The sequence below is a fragment of the Castor canadensis genome, chromosome 12, assembly GCF_047511655.1.
Source record: "Castor canadensis chromosome 12, mCasCan1.hap1v2, whole genome shotgun sequence".
NCBI lineage: Eukaryota > Metazoa > Chordata > Mammalia > Rodentia > Castoridae > Castor > Castor canadensis.
In genome coordinates, this window is record NC_133397.1 from 36,746,121 (window position 1) to 36,769,964 (window position 23,844).

At 51.5% G+C, this 23,844-nt stretch overlaps 1 protein-coding gene across 3 annotated transcripts; it reads right to left on the reverse strand.

The window, feature by feature from the left end:
• Positions 1-8,614: 8,614 nt before the first annotated feature.
• On the reverse strand, positions 8,615-22,706 carry Haao (3-hydroxyanthranilate 3,4-dioxygenase). 3 transcript variants are annotated; one of them, XM_020155886.2, is made up of 10 exons: positions 22,543-22,706; positions 18,886-18,964; positions 14,405-14,488; positions 13,992-14,098; positions 11,527-11,616; positions 11,280-11,323; positions 10,846-10,991; positions 9,322-9,390; positions 9,070-9,152; positions 8,615-8,967 (listed from the first exon to the last, which is right to left on the reverse strand). In XM_020155886.2, exons 1-10 carry the CDS (start codon positions 22,620-22,622, stop codon positions 8,889-8,891), a joined length of 861 nt encoding a protein of 286 aa, XP_020011475.2. In that variant the 5' UTR covers positions 22,623-22,706; the 3' UTR covers positions 8,615-8,888. The 3 variants fall into 3 exon arrangements, with proteins under 3 accessions (XP_020011475.2, XP_073905678.1, XP_073905679.1); XM_074049577.1 differs by having other exon boundaries at positions 9,322-9,421; positions 22,543-22,703; XM_074049578.1 differs by lacking the exon at positions 14,405-14,488 and having other exon boundaries at positions 22,543-22,703.
• Positions 22,707-23,844: the final 1,138 nt, after the last annotated feature.

Sequence of the window (23,844 nt, forward strand, 5' to 3'; positions counted from 1 at the left end):
TTGTGTTTCCAATAAATTTTTGGAAATCCTGCCTGGCTTTATGCTGTCCTTTACAGGAAAGGTGGCTCAGCTGTGAGGCTCTGTGTCAGAAGGACTTCATCTTAGGTACTCTGTCCCCAACCATATCAGCATGCCTTTAGCAGCCTTTCTTCTGGGCTGCATCTGCTACCGTCTCATATGCCATATCCTGAGAATGTGGATGCTTTGAGAAGTCAATCCCCAAATAGGTGGTCTTTGACCCTGGGCCCCTAGGCCTGGACATATGAGCAGCAACAGGCAGACCTTCCCCATAGGCCATCCTGCAGAGCCATTCTTGCATGGCTGTGGTCCACATGGGTTCCAGGAGACATGATCTGGGGAGTTGGGCATGGTACAGAGGGAGCATGGAACTTCCTGTCATACTGTTTGTGCATGGAGATTTGGTCTCAGCTGCTTTGCCAGGGAGGATGAGTATGGCTCACTCGAGCCCCCTCTGGCCTATGCTGTGACATTTGTCTGCTGGGTTTTGTGAGAGCAAAAACCCAGAAACAAAAAGGAGATGCTGAGTAAACAAAAAGAAGATGCTGAGTTGCTTTCAAGAGTTCCCATGGAGAGACAAGAGATACACATGGAGGTTACTGGAGAAGAGAAAATGTGATGAAGTTCATGTTGGTATATGTAGGAGTTCTGGGATCAAACAGTCAGTGCAGCTTGTCTTCCCATGGCCAGGGAAAGTTCTGTGGGAGCAGAGGGACCCCCAAGGTGAAACCCAGCAGCCCCACTGGGCAGAATCCCTTGGTGGCTATGTTGTTCTTGGTGTCTTTTATCCTGGCTCAGACCCCCACCCCCTTTTTGGAAGCTCCTCTTAGCTGTGTTGCATGTCGCACCCCTCAGGGAAGACCAGGTTTGAGTTCTGGCAGGACTGCACCCATACCAGGATGAATTTTACCTTTCATCTATTTGATCTACTCCTGAGCTGCAGGACCTCACAGCAGGAAACCTGACAACCTTCAGGGACTTGAGACCCCACATCTGTGGGTGCTCAACTCTTCAGGCCCCTTTTGGTTCCTTGCTTAGTGGACCTTTTCTAGGTTCTTCTTCAGCAAATTGTTTTCTTATTCCCAGAGCCAACTGTTCTAATCCTGTATCCCTCCTTAACACTCCCCACTCCCTCTCCGCCCACCAACCCCAGAGCCAAACCTTCTAAGAATCCCCTCAGCTTTCTTCACTGTGCCCAAGACCTACTGAAATAGTGGCATTCTCCAGCCCAAGAAGTCCTTCCACCTCTTGAGGACAGATCTTCCTGCCACCCATAGGCTGGATCTACCCATTTACCTCCTTTGTTTTGTTTTTCCCACCCACCCCCTTAGAGCCTTGCAGAACTGTGTCTTGACTCAGGTTTGACTACCACTTACTAGCTGTGTGACATTGGGCAGGTCACACAATCTCTCTGTGCCCCAGTGTTTTTATTGGTAAAATGGGACAATGATAGTCTGTCTCACAGGACTAAAGAAATTAGTATGTGAGCTGAGTAAAGTGACTCACACTTGTAATCCGAACTACTTAAGAGGCAGAGAGCAGGAAGACCATGGTTTTAGGCCACCCCAGACAAAAATTTAGCTAAACTCCATCTCAACAAATAAGCCAGCATGGTTCTACATGCCTGTTAGCTACACAGTAGTCACATAGGTAGGAAAGTAGAGGTCTGAGGTTGGCCCCAGGCAAAAATGAGACCCTAAAATTCAGAGAGAGAGAAAAAAGGAGAGAGAGAGATTAGGCCTGGCACACAGTGTTTAGCATTCTGTCACATCATTCTTGCTTCCCGCCACAGTCATCTGCCTTCCTTCTCCTGCAATGTACTTAAATCTCCCCATTCAGTCCATCTGACAGCCAAACAGGCAAACCACCAAAACCTCTGCGTCCTCTGCTTCCCTTCACCGTCTCTCCCTTTACTGGCAAATGCATTGAAAGAGGGAAGAATCGTGTTCATTACTTCCAATCTCATTAATTCCTCAACCTATTACAGTGCTTGATGGTTCCCTCTGCCCCTGCCCCAACCACTTGCTGCAGTTGCTGTCTGGAAAGTCAGTAATGACCTGCTAATTGCCAAATCAAAACCTGTTCTTAATCATCCCATCTGAGCTGCACTCATTTTTGTGCTCACACATTCCTTTCTTCTCTATGCTCACCACTTTGCTGTTTACTCAGCACAAGGGTAACATTACTTTGTTTTTGTTGGTTTTTTTTTTCTTTTTTTTGAGACAGGGTCTTACTGTGTACTCCAGACTGACCTGGAACTCTGTATCCTCCTGCTTCAGCCTCCCTATTGCTGGGATTACAGGCATGCACTACCATGCCTACCATATTCAGATACTATTTCTAGGGTTCAGATTTTTTACAAAGATAATTTCAGATACAGTAGTAATCACCTGTTTATCCCTGTCATTTTCCTTTTCTCTTTATCACCTAAATACATAATTTTACTATTGCATATGTATAAATCCATAACCAATATATAGAATGTGGTTTGTGTATTATTAAACTTTATGCAAATGACAACCTATCACTTCTTGAAAAACTTTTTTAAAAAACAGTGCTGGACAGTGCATTGTTAATCCAGAGTGTGAACTGATTGACATACTGTCCCAGCACTTTGGTTTTCAGACCAGTTTTCTTGCAGCATGCAATTATAAAACACTTGAAAATGCTCTATTCTTACATGAGGCACTTTGCAGATTGTCTGGGTATTTTATGTTTGGCTTTTCCCTTAAGAGGTGGCTTTGTCTGTCCTTTTTAATGGGCATCTCTATTTGGGTAAAGAGATTGCCTTGACTTCTTTTATGGTCTTTTTTTCCTTGCTAAGCCCTTGTTTTTTTCCACTTAGAGCTTTCTTTTGACCACTTCTCTGGCTCTTCCTTTGTGTGTGTGTGTGTGTCCTCCCATCCCCTGACCCCTGCAGGGATTTCTGAAGGACAGATCTTCACTGTCTTGCCAGGTGACCCATCTGTTCCCATCACTTCAGCTCCTACTGGAAATCTTCTCTAGCCCTCAGAGTCTCCTGTGCATGTTTAACTGGACTCCCCCCTACGTCCCTGCATATGCACCTTGCCTTAACTCTGTCTTCTCCAAACCTGTTCCTCCATCTGCATCCTCAGTGTGTCACCACCCATGGGTCACCAGTTACACTCTTGCTCAGCTGAGCCGTGCCTCTCCATTCTGGCCCTCATGATCTCTGCCACTGCCTGAATTTAGTCCTTTGCTATGAATTCACAGTCTCAGGCAGAGTAACACTGTCTGTCCTTGTAGCTCAGTTGGGAGAGGGGATGCTGGCTGAGAAGACTGGACTGTTGCCTCCCTGCACAGGAGCCCCTGGATTAAAGCAATGGATGCCTTTGGATCTTCCCAGGGGGTGGCAGCAGGCTACATTAGGAGAGGGAGGGAGGAAGGAAGGAGGGAATCATTGCCCCAAATCCACACTGAATAATGCACCAAAGTAAACCCCAAGGACCACAGTGCTGCTTGTAACTGGAATGTAGGGAAAGGAGTCTCTACTCGGCCTATCTCCAGCTCACCTTGTACCCCCATGGGTGTTGCTCTCCCAGCTGTGTGAAACCCTACATGTCAACACAAGTTTTTCTCCTCTTCTTCTAACTACCTTCCTGCCTGGGTACACTGTTGCACAGAGTTATTTCCATCTCCCATCCTGCAGTTGTCAATGGCCGGGGTCACTTCCCATTCCATGAATGGAGAACCAAGTCCAGAGAAGGATACAGTTGGGCTGGGACCAAAGTCAGGACCAGGGAGCCCTACTTCCACATGGAGTGGGTGGAGGTATCCTGAGGGACACCACAGCCCTTCAGAGCAACAAGGTGTGATGACATAAGGGGTGAGGAAGGGAGGTAGACCAGCTGGTGAGCCAATCACTCTTAACCTTCACAAGGAGGGGCAAGGCCCAATCCCTGTAGCCAACACCTACCCAGGGACTCCTAGGGGTGGCCCTGCTCCCTCCCCAGGTGGTGGGGGCAGGGAAACAGGAGTGAGAAAAACACATGAACCATGGGAGTATCTGACATTTCTCTTACATCTCTTATATTCCTCAACAAGCTGTTGAGGAACAGGGTTTGGAAAACCAGGTGGAGGTGGTGTTGGGGAAGGGACCTGGGAAGAGAAGGTAAAGGAAGTGGGGCACAGGGCCTCTCTGCCAGTGGGGCTACTCTGAGCTGGAGGGCACAATCCTGGGCCAACATGCTGTATGAAAGTACAGTGTTCAGTTGGTACCCTGTCCTGGCCCACAAGGAGCTGCCCAGGCCCAGCCCCCAGCAGTGTGTGGGCCTTTTCCTTTCTGCAAAGCTCCTGACTTGGAAGTGCTCAATCTCAGCCTGAGGTTAGCTGGCCCAGGCTTGGCCCTCTCCTCCCTGTGGTGGGAGAGTGGCTCTACCAGGGTAGAAAAGGTGGCTATAGGAACCGGCAAGCAGATAGGAGAGACCTGGAGGCTGCTTAGGTGACAGCCCTTCCCATACCTCGCTCTCTTCTCAGTGTTCTCAGAATCGCTGCTGGTTTCTGGAAGCAGCTACTGAGTTTTCAGAAAAGGGAAGTGGGTGGAGACACAGTGTAAATCAGTTTCAATATTCACACATTTTATCCTCCCCCAGGCATGCCTCTCCAACCTGATGCAGTTGCTCCATCTTCCACTCACCATGCCTCCCCCTTGGGCTCTGTGGGTGACACTCCTGGGCTTTTGCCTCTGTTTCTGAGGTCCTTTAACAGAGGGGTCATCTTTATCCATGATGTGAGAAGGTTGGACTAAGTGAACTGAAACTCCAACGGGAACTTGGGCAGAAGTATTTAGGTCCCCATCATTGGCCTGGAGCCCTTGTGGCCTGAGGTCCTCACCCAGGAAAGTGTTTGTCTTTAAGAATACCTAGGGCTTCCCAGGAGCTCTGGGAGGACAGTGCCTAGAGAGAAGAGGCTGCTCTGCAACTTTCCCACTCTGCCACCAGTTTCTCTTTGTTGTGGGATGCTCACTGTGACTCCCACAGACCCATTCCCTGTTCTAACCCAAACATATTTGTTTAGTTTTTCTTAGAATTGAGACAGATGTGCATTTTCAAAAGGGAGCTTGTTAGTATTAAATGGGTACATTGGAGATTGCAGAAAATGCAGCTGTCTAAGCTCTGCAGCAAGACCTCTACTCTATAGAAATTTCACTCTGATCCCTGGAATTGGTCTGAGTGTGACCCCACAGCAATTTGCCTGCATGGTGCTCTTTGTGCACTATGGGAGCATCACCGTGGGCACCTGTAAGGCCTGGTCATTTTCCTTCCCTGCCTTCCACCTGGATCCTGCCATTGCCCAGCCTGGCTCCTGGCCTGTGAATTGTCCAGCCCTGATGGGGCCTTCTCTTTCCAACAAGGCCTCTGCCTTCCTGGAGGCCCTTCAGTGCCATGGAGGGCTGGTAGGAGCTGTGTTGCTCACTGGGTCCTGCTAGTCCCTCTGAAGGCCCAGAAGGGCCCAGCCATGACTAAGGAAGCTGGGGCTGGAGAAGCAAGAGTGTGTAGGGCTCAGGACACTGCTGGCATAAGTGAAGGCCAGAGAGCCATGAAAGAACCACAAGTGGCAGATGTGACAGACAGAAAACAGCCCTGGAAGCTGTGCAAAAGTGGATGCCATCCATGACCAGCATGTGCACAATCATACACTCACACACAGTACCCCTACCACGCCCGAGCTGATGACTCCAGTACTTACAATGACATGGCACCCACATGGGTACCAACGACAGGAAGCACTCCAGCACACACAGTGCCTGCTTTCACTGAGTGAGGCCAAGGGTTTTTGTGCCTAGCCTGTAATGAGAGGCTAGAAATGGTGGTCAGAAGCAGATGCCCCCAGACCCCCAGGGCAGTGACCCTAAGGCCATGTGTCAAGGCTTTGTCACCTTCAGGAAGCTATAGGCTTTGATGGCCATGAGAAGGAAGATGCTGGCTGCATGGCTGGTGGGGCTAGGGGGTGTCACAAAGAGGATGACTTTGCAGGCAGTGATCCTAAAGCCCCAGCCATGTGGAAGAAGTAGCAGGCTGATGTTCAGGAGAAATTCACAACCAGGAACACTGTATTGGACATCCAGGGTGACGAGGCTGTGGGGGGGTGTGGGAGAAGGTGAAGAGGGCCAAGCTGCTCCCTATCAGACCCAGGATGAGCGCAATGTTCCAGATTGTGCCAGGAAGACATAAGCCAGTGGGGGAGAGGTGGAGGCAGGGAAGCCAAGCCTCTCCTGAGGATCCTAACATAGTGGGAAGGCTGAGGGAGGGAGAGAAGGGAAGAGGGAGAGCTTGGGTTGTGAAATTCCAAGGGGACCAAGGGGGGCGTTCTGGAATCTTCCTACCCCCATGTGAGGGTTCAGGGAAAAGCAGGATTAGTGTCACCCTCAGCTGACCACCACAGTGACTAGACATTCTGGTTTTCATCACTGAGAAAGAAACATGCATGTTTGCAGGCAAAGAGGACCCTGTCGCCGACCCTCCCCTGGGTACTGAGTGATCTCCACACGATGTCTGAGGTTGGAGATGTCTGGCAGGGTGATGGAGGCTCACAGAAGCCCTGGAGTGGGAGGAAAGTCAGCAGAGCTGAGGTGGGGGAGGGTATTCACATGTGAGTGGTCAGATGTCTGCTTATCTGGAGGCAGGAGTTTGTCCTTGTGACTTGAGGCTCCCAGGATCAGTAGTCCTCCTTTGCATATACAGTTGAGTGGCTGCCTTCTTGACCTGGAAGCTCTGGCTACAGGGACTGTGGAGTCAACAGGACACTGTCCTGGGAGGAGGAGGAGGTGGGGGTTCTATTAAGATGTTGGGTGTCCTGCTTATGGCCTCAGGGAACCAGGCCTATTGGTGCTCTGCCGACCTTCTACGTGTTCACAGCCTGTGTTCATCCGCAGCCTGCTGTATGTCCACAGCCTGTTGCTGCATGTCACAAATCTGTCATACATGCAGAACCTGCTGTATATCATAAGCTACCTGGTCTATGTCTACAGCCTGCTGTGTACCATAAGCTGAATACTGTATGTCCACAACCTGCTGTATGTCACAGTCTTGCTGTATGTCCACAACCTGCTGTATGTCAGAGTCCTGCTGTATGTCACAGTCCTGCTGTATGCCACAATACTACTGTATGTCACAAACCTGTTGTATATCAGAACCTGTATGTTGTATATCAGAAACTGTATGTCACAATCCTGCTGTATGTTACAAACCTGCTGTCTTTCACAATCCTCCTGTATGTCACATCCTGTTGTTCATCATTTGCCTGCTGTGGTTCAACCTGCAGTTATTTCCAGATTCCTGATGGTTCCAAAGTCTGTGATGGCCCTGGGTCCTCATACATGATGAAGGATGCCCCATAAGCAGAGGGCTCTCCTGCCAAGTTTCTGCTGCCATGGCATATGGGCCTAAGGCTTCTTCCCCAAACCAAATAAGTATGACAGTCATCAGGGCCCCCTGTCCACCCTCCCCAGCCCTCAGCTTTCATGCAGAATGGGAAGCAGGGAGCCCTGGCTCTGGACAAGGTGCAGTTCCTGTCCCACTTGAAGACCTTCCTCTTAAGACCACGACCTAGCACTGTGGACTAGCACTTTGGGCTCCTGATAACCTGGGTCGCAGGAGGCTGTGGTGTCTGGTTGTAGGGCCTGGCACCCCCACCCTTGCCAACTGGCTGTGGTCAGCAGTTTCCCATGTGCTGCCAGCTCGGCCCAGACCTCCAGGTTTTGGGTTCTGCAGCTGCTGGCCCCTCTCACAGATCTGCCAGGCCACAGCACTGCCCTGGGCTCCCATCTGGCCAAGGCTGAGGGCAGATGAGCTGAGACCTGTCTGGGAGAATCAGCATGCTAAGACCCTCCTGAGTTCTGAATACAGACAGGCCTGCGTGGGAAACAGCTGCCTCATTTCCAAACCTAAGCTTCATCTGTAAAATTGGGTGCTGTACCTTCTTGCAGTGACGTGAGGAGAAAATGAGATAATTTATGTAGAAACTTCTAGGGGATTCCCTGGTACAGATCTGTGCCTCACAAAAACAGAACAACCCTTAGTTCTAGGCAAAAACTCCTCTCCCGGGACATTACACAGTGGCCCACTGCTGCAGCCAAGCATGCTCCCAGCCACACTTGATCATGGGCACAGGAGGAGGCCTGTGGTGTCCCTTTGCTTGTAGGAGAGGAAAGCTTTAGGGTAGAGAAGCAGGTGAAGGTGTCCACATCCCTGGGCCAGAAGCCCTGCAGCAGAGTCGAGACCCCTGACCACCAGTGGAATGTGTCAAAGCAGTGAGTGGCCAGGCTGCGATGGGGAGATAGGGCTCAGGTTCTCTTTTCTAGAGGAAGCTGTGTCTCCCAGCAGGGACCTGTTCTGTGCAAATGTAGCCTCAGCACTGACAGGTAACTTCACTTTCTCACTGAAGTCCTAGGACAAACCTTAACTGGGGAATTTTGTGTTTTATATATTTCTATTTTCACAAGTTAACACAAATCATTTCTGTTGTTGGGAAAGAAACTCAACAGAAATTGCTTTTCTAAGTTACATAAAACAAACAAATGGGAGCAGAGAAAGAGGCAAAGACATGCCCTCAGTTGTGCTCCCAGGACCAGACATTCACCAGAAAGCCTTTATTGGTGGCAGGCTGGTTGGCCTGTGGGGACAGAGAAATGGGTGGCATACTACCTGACTGAGTGATGCAAGAATATGGCTGCCAGAGGAGAGGTGGAGCTGAGAAGGACATGAGAGTAGATGACACTGAGGCTCGGGCTGGCGGGGGACATACTGAGTTGCTTAGCAGCTGAACAGAGAGGCAGTGGGGCTGAGAGAATTGTTTGGCAGGCTGGCACTCAGGCACACTGTGGCTGCTATGGGCCCACAGCATGCGGGTCACCCCAGAGGCCTTTTGCGGGAAGGGTCCTGAGTCACAGACAGAGCCAGAGAGCCTTGTGCTCGCTCCCACACATACCTATGGAGACACATATGGGCAGGGGGCAGGTAAGGTCGGACCCTGTAGAATTCAGGGAAAGCAGGGCAGACCCATAGCTGGGGAAAGTTTCTATGTACTCACGAGCTCCCAGCTGGCACCAGGAGGCTGTCATCAGAGGTCAGATTCAGATGCTGTTCCCCTATCATCACGGTTGAAGAGCCCTCCTGGGAAAGAAGAGCAGGAGAATCAAAGCTGTTAGGCTGCCACACCTGCCTGAATTCCCCCAAGTCTGCCTTTCTAGGAGGCTCTGAGAGTAGGTCCCTCTATGGGAACTCAAGGATGGTGATCCCACGGACAGGAGGGTCTGCCACCCTCTCCCATGGTGCTACTTGCCAGCTGCCACAGCCATATGTCCACATCTTGTCCAGGGCCTTTGCTGCTGCCTTGTCCGTGGGCAATCACCTGGTGGGAGGTGAAACATTTTCTGCCCCACCTGGGAGATGGCAATGAACTTGGTCCCAGACAGCAGGCCTGCATGGCCCATATACAGCCCCACCCCCATGTGCCCAACAGAAACCAGGACTCAAAGAGGAAGGCCTCTGCAGCTGCCCTTACAGCAGGTGCTGCTCACCTGTGATTCATGACCATGCACACCTGCCTCTATGTGTGCCTGCACCTGTGTCCCTTCTATGTGGAGGCACACCACACCTGGGTGATGCACCTCAGTGCTCCAGAGGGGCAAACTCCCTTTGGGAGATATCATAAATCTGGCCCAAGGAGGAGGAGGGACAAGAAGAGTGAGGCTGAGGCCTCTTTGACCTGCAGCCACTGTGTGGGGGCCATGCTTCTGCCAACCCCTAGTGGAACTTGGAGGACATCTGCTGGCATGAACTGGAGCAGGTAGGAGTGGGGTGTGAGAGATGGCTGTGGCCAGGACCAGGTGTCCCTGGTGTGGAGAAGCACTAGGTCTGTACCCAGTGAGCCTCCTTCCCCAGGTGACTAGTTCTAGCCACAAAGGCTGTGCCAGCAGCGAGTCATAATGCATGAGAGAACATTAGCTGTCTGGTCTCCCTGCTGCACTCCTGCCCTCCAGCTCCATCCCTATAACATGAAGGGAGACTGTTGGAAACACCACTCTGGCCTCTCACTTAGCACTTGGGTGAGGCCCCACTGGATCTAGGACAAGTGTTCCCACTCAATGCAGCTCACCCTCAACAGACCCACCAGGACCTGCCGGCTGCTCCATGATCACCAATCAGTGCCTCAGCTTCCCCATCCTGGCTTTCGCCAACCTCAGCAGCATGATGTGCCAAGCTGTCTCAAGCCTCCATGCCTCCAATTATTCCTGCTTCTCCCTCACCTTGAATGCTCTTGTCATCTCCCTTTCTTCCTTTTGCAAACCCCTACATTAGCTTTAAAATTCTGCATGCACATCACCTCCTTCGGGAGAATTCCTTGACTTCCCCCCCAGCCAAGCTTCCTCCTTTATCCTCCTGTGGCTTCCTGTAGCTTCTCTAGCAAATAATATATCACATGATTGTGACAATTGCAGATTGACTTGTCCATCTCTATGGCCAGACCTGAAACAGCAAGCACTTAATAAATGTTGAGGGAAAGTTCAGTTTGTTCTGGTCTCCACACCACCAAGTGCTTCCTCAAATACCTCTCTCCCAGCTTCCAAGAACAGCTGACCAAAAGCTAAGCGTTCTTAGTAGGAGATAAATTGCAGACACTCTGGAGGCTGCCAGTGACCTGCAGCATCCTACTCTGAAAGCAAAGAAAGACTGCTTGGGCCATTGACTCTGGGAAAATGCAAGAAGGCCTATGAGCACATCCACACCTCTGAAGGTGGGGTGGTTGTTATGGGAGATTAGTTCCCACTTCCCAGGGTTGCTGGGTGACCCAGGGCTCCATTACCTGGGTCTCATAGGTGTCCCCAAACAGACTGAGGGATGTGCCTGCCTTCAGCTCCCTGTGGTGGCCATCCAACCAGGCCTTCAGAGACATGGGTTCCATGATGGATCGTGTGCTCAGAGGGAATGGAGGCTCCTTTAGCAGCTGATCTGCACCGGTGGCATAGCTATGGTGAGTGTCCTCTGGGCTCAGTCTACCCAGTCCCAACAGGCCAGATCCCAGGGCCCCAGCTCTCAGTAGCTGGAATGGGCTCTGAGTCCAGCTGCCATAGGGCAATGACCCATCTGCCACAAGGGGTGCTCTTTGGTACCATCTCTGTACCTTAAGTACTGGACAGAGTACTCAGGAAGAGACTCCTGGGACCCTGGGCCAAGACCCATCCTACTGTGGGAAGGGAGGGAGGGAGGAAGAAGAAAGGTGGCTGGGAGTGGCCTCACCAGGGATGGGCTTTCCCGTTCTGTACTGCTCAGAGCAGAAGAACCTGCAGGGACAAAAAGGGAGCAGAGGAAAGATGGCATTCCCACCAAGAGGCCAGTAGATACACTCTCTATACACTGCTGGGCACAGGAGTGCACACATACATGCAAGGCCCTCACATGGCCTATCCCTCCCAGCCCTGTGGAGCACACCAGGCTGGTGGATGCTGATGGAGCCTTGGGGCAGGATCAGGCTGGGGGAACTCACTCTTGGATGATGGGGGCCAGCTGTGTGCCAAGGTCCTTGCAGTAGAACCACTTCTCAAACAGTACGTCCACTGTGTCCCCCACATAGTATCTGCCAAAGCAGAGGTCAAGATAACCAAGATTCCCATCTGCTCAGGCCTTGAAGACCTCTCTCTGGGCACTGGCCCTGCAGAGCTCAGTTGCCTGTTTCCTCTCTGTCTGCATAGCCCAGTGGCCAATGTTTGCATGCACACCTGTACCTGGTCCTTCCAGAAGCATGCAGGTGCTTCATTTACAAGAAAGAAAATTCTGAGGCTCAGGGAGGCTGGGCAACTTGGCAGGAATTACACAACCTGGCAGAAGCAGGCTGGACTCAGCCTTGGAAGTGTATAAAGCATCTAATCCAAGTGTGTTTGTTTTTCCCAAAAAGAAGCTAAGACTGAGCCTGAATCCAGAGCAGGTGGCTGGATGCTCCACCTGCCTGTGCTCAGTGTCAGAGTGCACAGGAATGTTAGCAGCAATCTGAGGCCACAGACATCCCCCACAGGAAGGCTTTTTCTCTTCCATGATCATGGCTGCCTTGGAGAACTGAAGCAAAGCTTTGGATTTCTTCTCTGGGGAGCAGTGTACGCATGCACAGCCTTCAGTGGGCCCCTGCAGCCATCCATGACACCGCCCAGGCAGCAAGCCCCTCCACTAGCCTGAGGAGGCCTGGTAAGTGGGCTGTGCTTTGGGCCCCTGTGCACATGGCATGTGGCAGGTGCTGAGAGCATCTGCAAACTGAATACCTAATCCCTGGGCCAGCTCCAGGCTAGGCCAGCTCAATGACCACCGAAAAAAGAGGAGCAGCCCTGCTGAAGGAGACCGCTTGCAAAAATACAGTGGGTCCACCCATTTGGCACCCTAAATTCTATCCTGGGATGGAACTGGCCACAAGAAGCTTCATAACAGGACTGCAGTGCTCTCTGGAATTGCCTTTGGAGTGGCATTTTAATGTTGAGTTCCTGGCTTTTATTAAAGGTCAAAAGCAGCCAGAAGAAATTTGTTAATGAATTTGGTGTAAAATATTCTCAAGGACACCAATAATTCATCAAAGACTCCTCTGTAAAGCCCCCTGGAGAACCTCCTTTTATCCATATATCTGCCTGTACAATGGACTATATGCACTCACTAGACTATTATGCAGCCATTAACATTGAGACTTAAAAAGATTTAGTATGATATATATTCATGTTATTTTTAAGTAAACAAAGGAAAACTCAAACATATAGGTGCAATGAAAAGATACCTTGGAAATCTAAGTGCTAAGTTTGTTTTGTTTTCTTGAGAGGAGCAAGACAAAATTAATTTTACATAGCAAAAAATTTTAATTTTGTTCATTTTAAGTTCTTGTATGTTTCCAGATTTTGATAGTGAGCATGTATGACTGTGGTAATTTGGGAAAAAAAGTATTTAAAAATGTCCATTATAAACTAGGTGGCACATGTGTATAATCCTAGCACTCAGGAGGCTAAGGTAGGAGGATTCAGAGTTCAAGGCCAGTCTGGGATACATAATGAGACCCTGTCTCAAAAAACAAACAAACAACAACAAAACCCAAAACAGAAACAACAAAGAAAACATAGCAAACATGGGCAAAAGAATACTGATTCCAGTAACTTTCTGAGAAATTTAAATTTTCCTTAGCTGAAAAATTGAAAACAGTTTGGCTTTCAGGAAAAATCTTTGGTCCCCTGCCTTTCAAGAGCTTCTTGAATTCTGAGGATAACAATCCAGTGACTAGTCAGACCAAACGAGAAGCATGGAATGGACTCAGCGTCCCCAGCTGGGCCTGTTCTTTCCTCCTGGTGCTGAAGCCCACTCCTGGCTCTGCTTTCCTGGCCCTGACTTTATATTTCTCCATGACACCTATCTAGCAAGTAAAACCCCAGCACAATTACCTGCACCCACTTACTTCTTTGGTACAGTAGGGGTGGGAGTAGTACCTACCCCAGCATCATCAGGAGCCCCTGGCCAGTGCCTACATATAGCCAGCTGTCCCCTAGCCAGACGTCCAAACTTGAGGAACAAGCTGGGGTAGAAACCCAGCAGAGAGGCACTGGCTGAGGCAATACTCTGGAGTCCGAGGCTACTAGAAGTCACAGTGTTTGGGTTGCTGTGAGGTAGGAGACTTACTCTGGGCTCCTCTCTTCCCCTCTGCTTCTCTCACTGCCTCCCCCCACCCCCAGGTGACCACTAGCATAAAGCACCAGTACTGACTCCAGCCACAGAGAACACCCCCTCCTCCACCATTGAACCCACCTGCCCTGTCAGTCAGCAAATCCAGGGTCTCCATCACCTCCTGCTGCCCAGCCCTCCACCCTCTCGCTGGCCAGGAGGTGCTTTCTTGAGTCTATCTAGGGTTCTTTCTCCTGTAGTTTGAGCTGCACCTCTCTGTTGCTAGCCTTCCATCCACCCCAGCCCTACCTCCCCGACAGGTGCACTTACCTGAGCCCATCTAGCTCAGTTTCCAGCCGCCTCCGCTCAATCACCAGCCCCATGGTGTCTGCAAACCTCTGTGGGGAGTGGGGCACCCTGGCGGGCAGGAGGAATATCTGCAGACGTGGGTGCCCAGCAAGAACTGTGATCCCTCCTGGAGACCTCAGTGCCTGCAGCATCCTGGACATCCCAGTTGACCCACAGGGTAACAGGGTCCTTGCCTATCCACACTGGGCCCTACTCGCCACCCAGCTTCTACCCAGGGAATGAACGGGAGAGAATATTGGGCTGTGCTCAGGATGGGGCAGCCTAAAAGAGAGAGAGCCTGAGAACAAGGCAGGGGCAAGTCAGGTGACAGGAGGGAAGGAAGAGTAGCCTATCCTGGCGCCTTTTGCCTCCCTACCCCTGGGATCCAGTCTCACCTCTCCCTGCCGAATGACCACATCGCGGTGTTTCCCTTGCTCCAGCACTCGGAGAACCATGTCTCCCACCAGCTGGTAAAACACCTGCAGGACAGCAAAGAGCCTGGGACCTCTCTGCTCCCTCCTCCAGGTGCTTGGCCACTGCCCAGGCTCTGAGTTCTGCCCAGGAAGCCTGAGAAACTTCCCAAGGCGTCAGAGCTTATTATGAGCAGCTCTGTAACTCCTGTCCTGAGGCCCCCATATCTCCTGACCCTGGTTACAGGCAGGAGGGCTGGGAAACGCCAGGATTAAATCTCAAGCATGCAAGTGATGATCGGCGTACCCAGGGTGCAACAGCAGATGCCTGGCTAGGGGCAGGAGGCTGCCTGAGAGGCTCACTGGAGAATTCCAGGGCTCGAGGCAAGGTGAGCCACTCATTCCTGAGGCCAAACTTGTTTTCATACATACTGTCAGAGCTGTTTACAACTCCCAAAGGCATCATTAGCCCCATTATGCAGAACAGAAAATAAAGCAAGTCAAGGCTCAGAGGGTAAAGCAACTGACCCAATGTCACACAGCTGCTTAACCCTGGAGCTGCAGTTGGGGCTGGAGCCTATGTGTGACTCTGGGCCTGTGTTGGGTCCTCTGGCCAGCGTGATGCCCTGGCATGAGGGTCTTGGAGGCCAGCAGCCTGGGGTGTGACAGGGACTGTGTATCTCCAGGGGCCACCTATGCCTCTTTCCTATTCCATCCTAAACCCCCAATTAACACATTTACTATGTTCGCCCTGTGGAGGAGGAAGAGGAGGACACTATTTCTCTTCACTGGGTACACACTGCATGGGTATAAAAGCCCCAGCCAAACCAGGCGTGTAATCCCAGCCCTCAGGAGGTGGAGGCAGGAGAACTGAATGTTCAAGGCCAGCACGGGTAACCAGGCATGACCCTCTCCCCCACCCCTCCAAAAAAAAAAAAAAAAAGGAAGAGGGAAGGAAGGAAGGAAGAAAGAAAGAAACAGTCAAATAGTTGAAAGGCTTTTGATAATAATAATAATGATAATAATGTTCTCATCCTGTAAAGAATTAGAGGACATAGGGTGTTTGTCACAACATCAGGTAAGAACAAAGAAACTAGAGAAGGTGGTCCTGGGCCTGCCCGGGGTTAAAATGACACAACCCTCTGAAGGGCACTATGGCAACAGGTATGAGATGCCATTAGAGTTCACTCTTGTAGGGAGTGAACCCTCTTGGGGTGCAGGATCTTTAGTGCTAAAACTGGAGATGTCTTCCCACCCAGGAAAGCTGGATGTCAGCAAGGCAGCCTCGTCCGTCAGAAGCATGCCTGTCCACTGGCATGTACACAAGGCTGTTTGGTCCCAGTGTGTACAGGCAAAGGCTCCGGTATCAGCTCTGCCAGACTGCTGTGTCCTGGGTCAGTCTTTCTGTGCTTCAGCTTCCTCATCTACCACAGTTCTACTCACTCAGAATGTTGCCTGGGAAGCTGTACACATATGGACTCAGAACGTAAAATACTCAAGAAGCCTGGCTGTTAACATCAGTGGTGGTAGGAATCACAAAAATAGTGTTAATAACAACAATGAATAAAAATATTTGAAGGTAGATTTGAAATATGGAACATTACACAGTCATTGGAACTGTTTTCAAATAACTTAATAAAATGGCAAAATGGACAATGCTAAAGTTACCATGCTGGGCTGAGGGCATGGGTCGAGTGGGTAGCACACTTGTCTAGAGTGTACACGGCCCTGGGTTCAATCCCAGTGTTACTAAAATAAATAGTTACAATATTAAGGCAAAATTCAAAACTATGGACTGGGGACATGGCTCAAGTTGTAGAGCCCCTGCCTACCAAGTATGTGAGGCCCTGAGTTCAAATCCCAGTACTGCCAAAAAAAGACAAAAAAATTCAAAACTATGCCCAACTGGATTCTAATTCTACATATATAACACATACAGCAGTGCTCATGGGTGTTCCCCCTGACTAGTGAGATTATGAATGAGGTAGATGTTTTTCTTCCTGTATTTCTCATGTTTTTTTATAATAAACAGTATGTACTTTCACTATTAAAAACTAGCCATGGGGCTGAGGGGGTAGCTCAGAGGTAGAGGGGTTAACCGGCATGCTCAAGTTCCTGGCATAGATTCCCAGCACTGCAGACAAACAAGCAAACCCATAAACATTACTTAACACGAATAAGAAAATACTGCTAAGTTTCCTTATAGGGAGCAGTTTGGCTCAAGCTGGCAGGAAATTGTGTATGTGTGTGTGTGTCTGCCTGTCTGTGTTGTCCTTTCATGGTGGAGGAGGGGATGGAGGGACCCCTGAGCTCTGTGGGGAGGGACGATGGCTCTGCACACACCAGAGTAGGATTTTGGGGAAGTCTGGGCCAGACTCAGACCCTTTCTGGGCAGGCTACAAGGTGTTAGCAACCATCAAACACAAACCTGTGAAGGTAGTAGAATTTTCCTGTCTTGTTCCCTCCCCAGTGGCCTTCTGTGTGATGAGGGGCAGGCCTGGCCTGGAGCAGAGGACAATCACTGACAGCAGAAAATCCCCAACAGCCATGGGCAATCCAAAAGGAATTATGCTTGCTTGGAAATAAATGTTGTTTGGGGCCCAGGGATAGCGGAAAGATTAAGTGTACAGGCTCAGGCAGATATTAAATCGAGTCTGGCTTCCGTGACCTGGAAAGGCCTCTCAAGCAGGTGAGATAGAGAGGGGTGAGGTGCAGAGGACCCACACCTATTATTAAGCACCTATTCTATACACACTGAATCTTTCCCCAGGCAGGACCATTGTCCCAGGTGCTGCAAAGTTCAGTCAGATAGGACATAGACCTGTCCAAGATCACATGGCTAGTCAAAGGCTCATCTGCCTCCCAGCTGGGCCCCCTCCACCTGCCCGCCCCAGAACGAGTGGGATAAGTGGAATCTGAACTGTGGATGGTGCTGGGGATGGCTGTCCCAGGGGCCAGAGCTCAGCCAAGAGGAAAATCTGGCTCAGTCAGTAAGAGGCGTGATTGGAACCTAGTACTGAGTGACTGCTCAGGCTCTAGCTGGCTGAGGACAGGCAGGGACAGAGAAGATGCTGAACCTCAGTTGTGAGGCCACCCCCGGGCCTGTGGCAGTTACCACACCCTATCCTTGTACCAAAGGGTTGGACCAAGCTGTCACCAACCCACCTGCAACCAAATTCCTCCCAGCCACTGAGTGTCCCTCCAGAGTGAGAACACCATGCAGGCCAGTCCTATTCTTCTCTCAGCCACCAGCCAAGACAGGGCACTGGCTGGTCCAGGCCCTCATGGATACCCATCCACCTTCACAGCTTGGAGGGACCCCCCCACCGATGAACATGAGGAGGGAGACAGACAGGTGGACAGTGACACTAGGCCTTACAGGGCAAATGGAAGCTGCTGGAGGATGAGGCTGACTGAGGCAGGCAGGAAAGCCCAGCTGTGCCTCACCATTCAGATCTGACCCCACTCCCTCTCAGTCATTTGGGATTTTCCTGCTGATTTTTCTAGAGGAAAACATCTCCAGGGAGGTATGTTGGGGAACTCAGCAGAGGCTCTGCTGGCCTCTGCCTTCTGTCCAGAGTGCCCAGTGATTGATTCCTCAGTGCTCCCTGCAGTCCTTGGCTCTGTGTGTGTGTCGGGGGGGGGGGGGGGGGGGGGGTTGCCAGTGGTGGGGTGGAGGCTGGTGATCAAGGTGGATTTGTACATTGGACCCCTGAATCAGGCCTCCTTCAAGATGAGAGGGACTCTGAACAGATCCTTTTCCACCAGAGATCCTGATGGCTGGGAACCTACCTCTCCTTTCCAGGCCATCTTTCTTTAATTTTACTTTTGCTTGTGTACTTTTGATTAGATAGGAGAGAGGAACAGTTCAAAGTTCAAGGTGCGAAAGGGTATTCAGTGCAATCCCCCCAGACTCCCTGAGCCACACAGCCCCAAGCAATGAATGTGTCTTGCACCCTCTAGGCAAGGAGGGGCCAGCCTGCCCCATGCCCACCCCTCAGCCACTTGCTCCTCCATCCCAGCCCCCACTTTGTGTTTCTGAACTTCACCCCTCTCTGCAGGAGAGGGAGAACTGACTCCTGGGATCAGAAGGCGATACCTAGGACCTCTGAGGGCTTGGGTCTCATTTTGGAGGCCAGTCATGTACCTTCATTTTGGTGAGAGGACCAGGGCATCCCAGCTGGGGCATGGACAACCCTGTGTCGAGGGGCTGGATGGTCCTAGCGAGAGCCTGTCACCCATGGGAGCAGTGCTAGTGTCTGCCCCCCTCGGCAGTCTTCCCTGGCTCAGATCTGAGGATGGGGCTACCAAAGGGACCCCATGGACCCCTCAACTTTAAAGCAGCAGTTTTCCCCTCCCCCAGCAGTCACGTCTCCTCTTCTCCAATCTACATGCTCGGGCCTTGGCTTGGGAGGTACATGCTCCCCTCAGGGCTGTGTTCCCAGGGCTGGGAAGTCATAGCTTACCTCCTCACCCTCCTCAATGTGATAGTCCTTCCTGGTGTTGGGGCCCCCGACAAACATGATTTTTAGCTGCTCCTGGTGCCTGCAATCATGAGGAACAGGAGGTCTTGGACCAGCTCCTGGGAATGAGGGAGGAGAGGGTACAGAGGCAAGAGGGGGCCTGGCCACCTGGGAAAAAAACAGGTCCCTGCCCCCTCTCTCAAATGGCTTGTGTCATTTGCCTCTAAGTGTCTGTGGGTCTGTAATTATATGGATCCTTCTATGTGTGTCCCCATATCTTTGACCAGTAGGGGAGCAGCCTGGTGGTGGGTGATCTATCGCTTCATCACCATACACAAGACCTCCAGTTACAGGACAGCAAACTGGAGCCGCCCCACCCACTACCCACCAACACCAAGCTGTCTGATTATGAGACTCTCCACTCCATTGGCTGGAGGCCTGACTAAGGAGACTCAGGAGACATTACTTAACCTTGTTGGGCCTCAGTTTCCTCATCTGTAAAATAGAGAGACAGCTTTTACTTGATAGTTTAAATAGATGGCATGAATTTTTATTCAGAAGTCTTCAGAATGATGCCTGGCATATAGTAAATACTCTTTTAAGTATCTGATAAAACAAGTAAGCCTGCCAGGTGCCGGTGGCTCATGCCTGTAATCCTAGCTACTCAGGAGGCAGAGAGTAGGAGGATCAAGGTTTGAAGCCAGTCCTGGGCAAGTAGTTCATGAGATCTTATCTCAAACAAATAAAAAAAACCATCACAAAAAGGGTTCAAAATCGGCTCAAGGTTCAGGGGCTAAGTACCACAAAAACAACAAGAAAAAAAAAAAAAGCAAATAAGCCTAATGCCATCCTCTCATCTGACAGCCAGCCTAACAAGTTCAGAGAGGGTGGCACAGCCCTGAGCCAGGGCCTAGGCTCCCTGGCCCTCAGGTTGGTGCCCCATTCCTGGTGCACATGCCAGCTGTTTGGAACTTGATAGCATACCCAAACTCCTCAGGCTGCCCACTGTTGGCGTAGTGTCACCTTGTACAGGAAAAATACTTCTACGCCTCCTGACAACCCGCCCACCCTCATGGCAGGGTCCCCTTTCAGGGTGGGCTGATCCCAAGTGTGGCTCCAAGGTCTCAGGTGGCCAAGCAACAGAGGGCAGGGTCCAGGGCTGGCACATGGACAGGCACTGAGGTTGGGGGCAGAGACATTTGTGTCCACAGATCTCTGTATCAATGATGAGGTGTGAGGGGTTGTGGGGGAGCTCTAAACCCCCAAACTAGATTAGAAGTCCTTGACCAGTGTCCACTCCTGAGGGCTGTTTGCAGCCCAGGGGCGGAGACCTGGGAATTGGAGGAAAGGTAGGTCTCTTTGCTTTTCCTTCCCTTTTTTGAGGGCAGGGCCTAATAAGCAAGAAATACACATCGGTCACCCCCTGATGTTTGAAAAGCTGGATGCAGTCAAGGGGCAGGTGGAGGCCAGCATGGGGCCGTGCTTAAAAAACTTGAAGCTGCGTAGGTGTCAAGGAATAGAAAGAAGGTGTGAGGTACTTGGGGAGGAGACGGGGAGGCAGAGCTGTACAGAGGCCTGGGACTGAAACTGGAAGCAATGGGGGTCCTGGTGGGTGGGGGAAGTCTTGGGAAGCAATTTGAGAAGGCTGAATGAGGACGGGGAGTTTGGTTTTGGCCTGAGGGTGCCCAGGAGCCTCAGAATTATTAGTTTTGCTTTTGCAGTACTGGAGATCAAACCCAGGACCTTGCCCATGCTAAGCATGTATGCTACCACTAAGCTACATCCCAGCCTTTTTTTTTTTTTAATCAATTTTACTGAGATATGGAAAGTTTTTGAACAAGTTTGTTCGAGAACTCTTTCACCCCACCAGTTAGAATGCATACCCCAGATTCTGAACCCTCCTGTCCTCAGAACTCTCCAGCAGCTTCTCATTTCTGTGGGTTGTTACAGATTAAAACCCTCCAAATTCAGACATTGAATTCAGACCCAGGACCTCAGAAAGTAGCCTTATTTGGAAACGGTCATGGCAGATGTAATAAGTTAGGATGAGGTTATACTGGAGTAGGGTGGATGGAGCCCTGATCCAACATGACTGGTGTTTTATAAGTGGACTATCTGGACCAGGGATACCGGGGGAGACAGTGGGAAATGAAGACAGAGATTGGAGTGATGCAGCTGACGGCAGTGATGCTGCCAGGGAGCCACCAGAAGCTGGGGGAGAGGTGCGGCACAGACTGTCCTTCGAGTTCTATCAGGGGAAGGAAGCACGGTCCTCACACTGACCTATGTCCACCAGTCAGCCTGTATTTGCCTCCACCCGTTTGTTCATATTTACTGGCTGCCTCGTTCACCAGAATTTTAGTTCCACAAAGAAGGCATTTTTGTCAGTTTGTTTCCTGCTGTATCCCAATGCCCAGAGCAGTCTGGAAGGTAGCAGGTGCTCAGTGAACACTACTGAATGGAAAAAGGGAGGGCCTGCGTTTTTTATGTTTAATACCAGGGCAGTGCTGCTGGGATGAGTCGGGGGGTCTGGAGGCAGGGTAACCAGTACTGCCCAGGCTGGAGGTTACCAGAGTAGAACTAGAGCAGTGGGCTGGAGAGAGGAAGACAATGGAGGACTGAGAATGAGAGGCTGGGAACAGGGATGAGGTGGGGGAAGGAGGCAAAGACAACAATAAAGCTTCAGTTGGGGAGACGAGGCTTCAGGGAGACGTTGAACATTAGCCATGGTGGTATTGTGTAGTGCCCAAGGGTGTGCAAGGACTTTGGAGTTAAACTGTCCCATGGGCTTGCTTCTGTACACTGTCCTTCTGTACACTGACATTGGGAAGTTACTTATTAAATCCCACCTCACGGGGCTACTGTGAGCATTCACAGAGATGACACCAAAACATTTGGCATAGTTTCTGTCTGTGAAAGTGCCAGTGATGTCTGGGTTGAGGTGCCACCCCACTGGAGATGACTTGCAGGCACATAGAAGTGGGAAATAAAGAGGTCTGGATTTGGGGGCACAGGAGGCCCAGTCATGGAGCTGAGGGAGGGGAAGGGAGGTGAGCACAGGGGAGGGCCTAAGGGGCCTTTGGGAGAAAGATGGTAGCTGGGAGCCCTGCTGGGTGCTGGAAGCAGAGATGGCTTAGGGAGGGCTGTGTATGTGTGTGTTCCTCCAAAGAGGGGCCTGGGAAGTAAATCAGGATCCCCCAACGGAGTTGATTCTCTCATGTCACCCTTTGCCAGGGTTGGGGTGTGCGACCCAATTGGCCCCAGACACCAGTGCAACTGTAATTCTGGGGCGCTGAAAACCATGCTCTCCAAACTTTTGAGTTTTCCCAAAGTGCTCAGGAGCTACTTGGGACAGAAAGACTGTTTCCCAGTCCTGGAAGGAGGGGTGTACCCTGCCACCTCATCTCTCACAGCCTGAGGGCCACCCCAGCCATTGTCAGACATCAGGGCCACATTCCCCAGTGCAGAGTCACCAGAAAGAGGAACAGGCAGAGGTGGTAGAACACGGAACAATTCATCCTCACCCTCCCCTGAAGGCGCCCAGAGAACGACAGTCCCTCTTCTGCAAGCTTCTGGATCAAGGGACAGGGAGCTGGAGAGCCAGCGGGCAGATGGAACAGGAGGAAGTGAGGACAGAGGGGGGACTTTTGGGGGACTCACATGAGTTTGTTGCAGACCGGGGGCTGGAAGGAGGCCCGGTTCTCCTCCACCCAAGTGTTCACTCTCACCCGGCGCTCCATGGCGGACGGGCCAGACCCAGCTGCTCGCAGCGCAGCGCGTCCTCCTGCCGCGGTCTCCGGCGCGCGGCCCTGCCCAGTCGCCTGTTGGCGGTCTCATTAGTCAGCATCCCTGAGGTCAAAGGGCGGAGCAACCCCCTATGACCCCGCGGTGGCGAACTTGGGTCTGAGCCACCTGCCCTCCGCGCCGCCCCTTGTCCTCCCCCCGGCCGGGTGTCACCTGAGGACGGTGACCAGTGCCCCCTCCCCCGCCTGGCCAGCGTCCTGTGGGCGCCCCGCACACCCGGGAGATGGGAGCCTGGTTCAGACCCTTCCTGGTCTCTTGTCTAGGTCCCAGGAGGTCCCTAGCGAGATCCCAAAGAAATGCAGTGGCGAGGAGAACGTGGGTCTGGGAATTGTAGAGTCCAAGCACCTGGTCTGAGCAGGGACCACACAGCAGGTGGAGAACCGCGGTGACCCAGCTGGAGGGCAAAGTTCTCTCCCTGCATTGCCGACCAAGGCCGAGCCTAGGGGACACTGCCCTCAGCCCTGGCATCGTAGTGGGCAGAGACCAGGTGCCTGGCACTGTTCTGAGCTCCTTGCATGTCCCCCACCACCAGCCGCGCCATGCAAGCACTAACCCTGAGCTACACCCCAGCCCCCTGCGTGTCTTAAATCACACACATACGAGGAAGTTCACAATTTCACAGATGAAGATGGGCATAGGTGCGCCAGCCCTCCGGAACCTCGGAGTGCGGGGGTGGGCTGGGCAGACAAACCTGTGCTGATGACTGTGGCCCTGTGAGAGGCCCTGCCAGGTTGCCCTTTGGGCAGATGGAGGCCTGGCCATGTGAGAACGCAGAGGGGGGTGAAGGCCACCTGCCACCTGCCACTTTCCTCTCTCTTCAGGACTCAGGATTCTTGGGAAAACTGGAGGAGGGTGGAGTGGGGGAGTGAGAGTGGGGGAGAAGAAAAATTGCTCAGGCCTCCAATCCCAGAATGCAGACTGTAGAGCCAAAGGAATTCAAACTCCTCCAGCAGCACCACCCTCACACCCACCCTGCCCCTGCCTGCTGCCTGCCTGGTGGGCAAGGGCTGCTTTTCTTGCTTCTCAGACATGAAGGCTCTTCTGGTGTAAGTGAAACCCAGACATTAGAAGCAGAGGTCACAACCACCTGGCTGAGACTTCGGTTCCTTCTCCAGCACCCCTCCCCCTTTTTCCTTTTAGTTATTTATTTAGCACATT